Here is an 8,861-nt window from a genome sequence, read left to right as displayed (position 1 = left end):
CATTAATATTTCTTGGTCGGGAGATGTATGTGAAAAAGTAAACACAAAATTTGATATGAGAATATTCACAAAACAATTCTCTCACTGAAATCTGAAAAATTGTACATGGAACTTTTAGGTAAATGTAATAGTAAATATGTGTCCTAACATTTTGCAATTTATCTTTCTTAAGCAGTTATGAAATCTAATGAAAATTTAATAAAAATAAGTTATCCCAAGCTCTTTTTATTTAACTAGTTGGTACATTATAAACATTAATTTCTGAGTATAACATGACATGAAACATTCAGATTATAGAGTCATTTGGACACTTTTTTATTATATTTCTATGATGTTGACAAGGTTAAGTGATGTAAATATATTTGCTTCCAAAATTTTTGCTCAAAACTAATAATGAATTTGGACCTGCTGTTCTTACAAGACTTAGAATAATTGATTATATTTTTAACTTTTTCCCCACCAACTGACCCACATAAGTTAAAATTTATTCTAATGTAAGTGTGGTTTATTTGCGTTTTATATGAAAATCAGTGATTTTATACATCTTTTAATTTTTTTAAAAAAAATATATATTTCTGATAATCTTATTTTTCTTATTCTTATTTTTGATATGTTCATTGTGATATATTTTTGCTTGTATTTACTGTATTTGCAGTATTTACAAATATTGTTCTATTTCCTATTTTTACTTTTTAATACATTATGATAATCTCTGCCTTTTATTAATCAAGATGCTTGTTGTTCCTGACATTGTATGCTCCGTATTTCTTATATTTCACATTTAAACGTTTCTTTTCTTTTTTTTAATTAACTGAATTAATTTTTAGCTTTCATTTTAAGTTCAAGGGTACATATGCAAGGATGTTACAGAGGTGAACACATGTCATAGGAATTTGTGATACAGCTTATTTGTTACATAGATGAACACGTGTTATGGGAATTTGTGATACAGTTTATTTCATCACCCAGGTATTAAGCCTAGTATCCATTAGTTATTTTTCCTGACCCATTCCTCCTCCCAATCTCTGCGTGCATGTGGACCCCACTGTGTGTTGTTCCCCTCTATGTGTCCATGTGTTGTCATCATTTAGCTCCCACTTATAAGTGAGAACATGTGGTATTTGGTTTTCTGTTCCTGTGTTTGTTTGTCAAGGATAATGGCCTCCAGCTCCATCAATGTCCTGGCAAAGGACATGATCTCATACTTTTTTATGGGTGCATAGTATTCCATGGTATATATGTACCATTTTGTTTATTAAGTCTATCCTTGATGGGCATTTAGGTTTATTCTATGTCTTTGCTATTGTGACTAGTGCTGCAGTGCACATATGCATATGCCTGCGTGTGTCTTTATAACAGAATGACTTATATTCCTTTGGGTATATTCCCAGAAATAGGATTGCTGGGTTGAGTGGGATTTCTGTCTTTGGGTCTTTGAGGAATTACCACACTGTCTTCCACAATGGCTGAACTAATTAACTCTCCCACTAACAGTGTATAAGCATTCCTTTTTCTCTACAACCTTGCTAACATCTGTTATCTTTTGACTTCTTAGTAATAGCCATCTGACTGGTATGAGATGATATCTCATTGTGGTCTTGATTTTTATTTCTCCAGTGATCAGTGATGTTAGGCTTTTTTTTTTCATATAATTGCTGCCTGCATGTATGTATTTTTTTGAAAAGTTTCTGTTCATGTCATTTGCCCACTTTTTAATGGGGTTGTTTTTATTTTTTTTTCTTCTCATAAATTTGGTTAAATTCCTAGCAATGCTGGGTATTGGACCTTTTTCAGATACATAGTTTGCAAATATTTTCTCCCATTTTGTAGTTTGTCTGTTTAATCTGTCGATAGCTTCTTTTGCTGTACAGAAGCTCTTTGATAATATCCCGTTTGTCAATTTTTGCTTTTGTTTGTATTGCTTTTGGCATCTGCATCATGAAATATTCGCCAGTGCCTATGTCCTGAATGATATTGCCTAGGTTGTATTCCAAGGTTTTTATAGTTTTGGTTTTATAGTCTTTAGTCCATCTTATATTGATTTTTGTATATGGTGTAAGGAAGGGGTTCAGTTTCAATTTTTCTGCATGTGGCTAGCCAGTTATCTCAGCACCATTTATTGAATAGAGTATTCATTCCCTATTGTTTGTTTCTGTCAAGTTTGTTGAAGATTAGATAGTTGCTGGTGTGTGATCTTATGTCTGGGTTCTCTATTCTGTTCCATAGGTCTATGTGTCTGTCCTTGTACCAGTACCTTGCAGTTTTGATTATTGTAGTCCTGTAGTATAGTTTGAGTCAGGTAGTTTGATGCCTCTTTTTGCTTAGGATTGCCCTGGCCATTTGGACTCTTTTTTGCTTCCCAATGAATTTTAAAATAGTATTCTGTAGTTCTGTGAAGCAAGTCAATGTTAATTTAACGGGAATAGCATTGAATCTATAAATAGCTTTGGGCAGTGAAGCCGTTTTCACAATATTGATTCTTCCTATCCATGAGCATGGAATGTTTTTCTATTTATTTGTATCATCTGTGATTTCTTTGAGCAATGTTTTGTAGTTCTTCTTGTAGAGACCTTTCACCTGCCTAGTTAGCTATATTCCTAGGTATTTTATTCTTTTTGTGGCGATTGTGAATGGGACTTCATTAGTGATTTGGCTCTCCACTTGACTGTTGTTGGTGTATCAGAATGCTAGCAATTTTTGTACATTGATTTTGAATCCTGAGATTTTGCTAAAGTAGCTTATCAGTTTAAGAAGCTTTGAGACTGCTGAGACAATGGGGTTAATTGTAGATATAGGATCATGTCATCCACAAAGAGGAATAATTTAGCTTCCTCTCTTTCTATTATTTCTCTGTCTTGCCTGATTGCCCTGCCCAGAACTTTAAATACTATGTTAAATAGGAGGGGTGAGAGAGGGCACCTTAGCTCATGGCAGTTTTCAAGGGAAATGCTTCCAGCTTTTGCCCATTGATTATGATGTTAGCTGTGGTTTTGTCATACGTGGCTCTTATTGTTTTGAGGTATGTTCCTTCAACAGCTTTTTATTGAGAGTTTTTAACATGAAGGGATGTTGAATTTTATCAGAAGTCTTTTCTGAAGGTAACTGAGACACACACAAAAACATTCAAAAGATTAAACAATCCAGGAGTTTATTTTTTGAAAAAAATTATAAGACAGACCACTAGCTATATTAACCAAGAAGAAAAAAGAGAAGATTCAAATACACACAATCAGAAATGATAAAAGGGAAGTTACTACTGACTGCACAGAAATACAAACAACCATCAGAGAATATTACAAACACCTCTATGCACATAAACTAGAAAATCTATAAGAAATAGATAAATTCCTAGACACATACACTGTCCCAAGATTGAACCAAGAAGAAATTGAATCACTGAACAGACCAATAACAAGTTCTGAAATTGAGGCAGTAATAAATAGCCTACTAACCAAAAAAAGCCCAGGACCAGATAGATTCACAGGTGAATTCTACCTGAGGTACAAAGATGAACTAGTACTATTCCCACTGAAACTATCCAAAAAATTGGAAAGGAACTCCTCCCTAACTCATTCTATGAGGACAGCATCATCCTGATACCAAAATCTGGCAGAGACACAACTAAAAATGAAAATTTCAGGCCCATATCTTAGATGAACATCGATGCAAAAATCCTCAATAAAATACTGGCCAACCGAATTCAGCAGCACATCAAAGAAGCTTATCCACCACAATCGAATAGTCTTCATCCCCAGGATGCAAGGTTGGTTCAACATATGAAAATCAATAAATGTGATTCATCATGTAAACAGAACTAAAGACAAACAAGTCACAAATTATCTCAAAAGATGCAGAAAGGCTTTTAATAAAATTCAACATACTTTTTAATTTTCTGTAGATCATTTTTAATTTTTATTTTGCCATGACTTGCCCTAATACAAAGTAAATTCTATAACGTGACTTTGTATTGACTGAGGGGACCCTAGTTACCTGGGAATTTAAACATTTGTTTCTTTTTCCTTATTTGTCTATTTCTATGCCCAGCTTAAATAAAACCTATTTCTCCTTGCCCATGGAATTAAGGAGTGACCATTTTTGCACTTGTACCTACCCTTTACCCTAAACCTCTAAACTTTGTGGTTTTTTGGAAATTTTAGACTTGAAGTTCCTAATATTATAAAGGATTATATACATTATGTTAATTCTGGTTTTTAAATTATCTTACAGTTAAAAGTGTAATATATTTAGATTTGCTATCCTAGATGAAATGTTCTATCATGTCCTTGTACTTTCATTGGAGGGGTGGGGAAGTGGAATAACGCTTCGTCAAAATATAGAGAAAAAATATATATGAGAAAAATGCATTTAGAGATCTTGATATCAAAATGCAAAAATGATGGTTTTCTATATAAGTGATCCTTTGTTGTCTAAAAATTATCATATTTTTGTTTACCTTCAAACTTTGAAACTCTGTTGTACTATACAGTTTCTTTTAGTCTTATCAAGGAAGAATCTGATGCCATATTCAGTCTCTTTACACTGTACAGAATATTGTAAGGTTATCTTTTGTGTGTGTGTGTGTTCTTAGAATTATTGCCAGCAAGTGTCTAAGGTTTGTGCTTGTTGTTTTTTTCTATTTGACAGTCAATTGTTACGTATTCTCCAAAATATCATGCTTTTTCATTTTTTTAAAGTTGTATTATTTATTTGGTATTGTTTTGCTCTATTTCTTTTAAAGTTAGTAAAATAAAATAATGAGACCCTTTGTTGTCATCAGGTATTTAAATAAATGTGAATTAATTCAGAAGAGGATTAAGTTAAAAAGAATAAGTTAAAAAGATGCATAAGATCAGATCACACCTGTAATCCTAGCAGTTTGAGAAGCTGATGCAGGAGGATTACGTGAGCCCAGGAGTTCAAGACCAGCCTGGGCAACAAAGCAAGACCCCATCTAAAAAAATGCATAAGTGATATTCTGATTCTAATATTAAAATACTGTGCACTAAATATTCAACAACAAAAACATAGATATATAAAATAGAATACTACTTCATGGAACTCAGGGCTATAATTCAAACTCACTTTATTTAAATCTCTTTTTATATGTAGAAAAGAGGTAATCAGTTTCAATATACTGTACAAACAATTTAGCAAAATGAGTGTAAATGGACAGGACACAATATCTATAGGAAAATTATAGGGAATACTCACACTATTGAATATTATGAGTCTAATTTTAAAAATGTGCCTGTGAATTCTTTATACATACAGGTATGAGAAGAAGTTCATGGTATCTTGTTATGGATATTATTTGGCAAAAATCTATTAATGTGTGTGTGTTTGTGGATGTGGGTACGTGTATTTATAAATGCATTTGATATATATGAATGAAACACAACATCTTTAGCAGCTGGAAATGGTACTGAAATAGTGGCTGAGGAATTTCACTTCTATACACTTTTATTGTTTGAATTTTACAAAATATGTACTTACTTGTTTTATTTTAAAATGAAAATACTAAACTGTTGAAATATTAATACAAAGGCATGAATAATACAGAAACATTGTCAAATGTTAACTTCCAGCAATGCAAGCTTATTATAAAGTTGTATTTGATCATTGATTTTTAATATTTGCTTTGCACATATATTATTTTATTATGGAAAATATAATTACTTAAAAATAAAATGCACATTATTGACCAATAATGTCAAATGTTGAAAAGGGACTAGGATAAGGAATTAAAGTGGCCAAGTTGATTGATGTTTATTTTATCACAATACTTTATATAGACATTGAAGTGCATGAATAGAAAATGTCCAAATAGTGACAATAAATGTTTTCAAATTACTAAATAAGATAACAGTCATTAAAAAAATTTAACCTCTCTGAATATGAAGGCTACAACTTTATTAAATTTTATTTTTTAAAGATGATTGAGGAAGATATTAAACATGCTCAGGCCAGAAATAAACTTTCATGTAGGTATTTTGCCATCTGGCCATTATGTTGTGAAAATTTTTACTACTTTTTCTAACCTATTTCTCATATTTTATAGTCATAATAATCTTAAGAAAAAATAATTATTCTATGAAGTTTAGGTATTTATATCAGATACAAAGACTAAGATGACTCAAACTGTTTCTGTATTTTTCTGTTTCAGATATGTAATAATTTTGGTAATTGTCAGTGCTTCCCTGGACATAAACCTCCAGATTGTAAATTCCAGTTTGGTTCCCCAGGGGGTAGTATTGATGATGGAAATTTTCAGAAATCTGGTAAGTGGAAATTTATTTTCTAAGGCAAAATACAAGGTTGTTTTATATAAAGCTAATTAAAGAAATCTAAGTTATCTTGAATGGTAGCTTCATCTACATTGCAGTAATCCCTCCTTATTTGTGGGGGATACATTCTAAAACCCTCAGTGGATGCCTGAAACTGTAGATAGCGCCAAACTCTAAATGTACTGTTTTTTCCTACATGTACATATCTATGATAAAGTTTAATTCATCAGTTAGGCTCAGTAACAGCAATGACTAACTGTCCTTCCATGTTTTATGCCCTGGCACCTCCTTTGCACTTTCATTGGTCTATTGATCTTCTTCTTAGGTTCTATTGGTCTTCTTCTTCCAGAAAACTGCCTTCATTACAATTGATAACTGGCTTTGGATGATATCCTTTCTCCCTAATTAACGTAAACTCTGCCGGAAATGTGGAAGCTGCTTTTTCATCAGCAGACACAGCCTCTCTAGTAATTTTTCTGTTTTTCAGTCCAGACATATTTCTGAATCTGTGTAACCATCTCTTACTTGCAATAAATGTCTCACTCATTTCAGGGAATTCCATGCTGAAGTATTTCTACAGGTTCAAATGTTTTCTGATGCAACACGTTGCTGTTAATCAGAACACATTTTCTGTTCATGTCTTCTACTTACAAATTTACTGTCTTTTCTGTCTTAACTAAGCGTTTATCATGCACTGCAGTCTTTTGTAGTTCGAGATACATCAGCAAAACTAGTACAGATTTCTTTCTCCTTTACAACTTTATAGACTGAAGATTTGTTTTAACCATAGATCTTAGCAATGAATAGTTTCCTTATTAAGGAAAATATGTATGTATGTATATTTTGTCAAATGTTGACGTTTATAAATATAAACATGTTTATTTAAATATTAAAATATAAATGTACACATACATTTGTAAGTATGCATATACATTTTTTCTTACATATATTTGGAATATGTATGTATTAATATATTTTCCTTATTAAGTCAAAAGTATTCACCCTTTTCCTTAAGGAAAGAATTTTTGTCTTCTCTTTGGCATATACAAATTGATGGCCTCACTAATCTTGCCCTTTGCGATCATTATGAAGTAAAATAAGGGTGGTTTGAACAAAGCACTGTAATGGTATAACAGTCAACCCGATAACTAAGATGGCAAAGTGACTAATGGATAGGTAGTGTATACAGTATGTATTCGTTTGGAAAGATTCAGGGCCTGGGTGAGACAGAAAGGAATGATGGGAGATTTCATCATGCTACCCAGAACAGCATGCAGTTTAAATCTTATGAATTGTTGATTTCCAGAATTTTTCATTTAATATCACACAGTGGTCGCCCATGGTTGTTACTGTGCAACCAAAGCTGTAGATAAGGGGGAGTGACTACTGTAATCTTACACAATATTTATAATCAGATATTCCTAGAGATATTCAACTTCAATTAACTCAAGTAAGTTAGAACACAGTATCAGTAAGTTTCAACAAATGTCATTCAATAAAATTTTTTAAATTCACGTATAAAACAATAAAAATTACATAAATGTTTTTCATTCCATATTATTACAAGCTCTGTAGGCTGTTAAAAAAAACTGTACCATACAGTGTTTATTCTCAATGAACTTTGAAAAATATGGCAAAATACACATGCATTTTTAAAAGAAATAATAGTAAGTCAATCACATTTTGAGTGATGGCATACACATTTATACTTTAATTGTTTCTATAAATGAAGACAATATTGAAGCGGGATATTTCCATGACCCCTTCATACGACTTACGACAGGGGTATCTCATTTGCACAACTTGCAGTTCTCAACTCCTTGCAGGAGGGAGTGTGTGAGTGAATGAGGTGGGAACTGGAGTGCATGAGCACTGGAACCAGCTGGCTCCTTCAGTGCTAGCACGGGCAAACTCCACACACTGGGACCTGCTGTGTTCCAACCCTTGAAGGAGGGAGAACATAGGTAAGTGGGTGCAGGAGCCAGAGCGAGCGCTTTTGAGCATTGGCAGGAGCAAAGGACGTTGAATAGTTAAAATGCCTTTGAAGAAAAAAAATGTAGGAAATACACTGCCCAATATTGAAACTCACTATAAAGCTACAGTAATCAAGTCAGTGTGGTACTGTCATTAATGCAGACATACAGGTCAATAAAATAGAAGAAGAAACCAGAAATAGACATACAAATATATGGAAATTGGATTTCTAATAAACGTTCAAAGCAATACAGTGGTTAAAGTTTAGCTTTTTAAACAAATTGTGCTAGAATAATAATATATTTATATGTAAAAAAGATAAACTTAGAGCTGTATTTCACGCCATGTTCAAAAATTAAGGATTACAGACCAAAATATGAAACTTCTAGCACCAAGCGGACCTAATAGACATCTACAGAACTCTCCACCCCAAATCAATAGCATATACATTCTCCTCAGCACCACATCACACTTATTCCAAAATTGACCACATAGTTGGAAGCAAAGCAATCCTCAGCAAATGTAAAAGCACAGAAATTATAACAAACTGTCTCTCAGACCACAGTGCAATCAAACTAGAACTCAGGACTAAGAAAATCAATA

General features: G+C 32.6%; 1 protein-coding gene across 1 annotated transcript in view; it reads left to right on the top strand.

Annotated features, from left to right (window-relative positions):
* The window catches only part of LOC105525145 (disintegrin and metalloproteinase domain-containing protein 18-like), a 39,028-nt gene that overhangs the window by 15,410 nt on the left and 14,757 nt on the right, over positions 1 to 8,861 (top strand). Inside the window, exon 3 of the mRNA XM_011960673.1 lies at positions 6,164 to 6,278. Within this exon, the coding sequence (XP_011816063.1) occupies positions 6,164 to 6,278 (115 nt within the window). The remainder of the gene's footprint in view (positions 1 to 6,163; positions 6,279 to 8,861) is intronic.

This window comes from Colobus angolensis, unplaced genomic scaffold (assembly GCF_000951035.1).
Source record: "Colobus angolensis palliatus isolate OR3802 unplaced genomic scaffold, Cang.pa_1.0 Scaffold52, whole genome shotgun sequence".
Lineage (NCBI taxonomy): Eukaryota > Metazoa > Chordata > Mammalia > Primates > Cercopithecidae > Colobus > Colobus angolensis.
The sequence above is the reverse complement of the archived record's forward strand: the minus strand, read 5'-3'. Positions and strand labels throughout refer to the sequence as shown.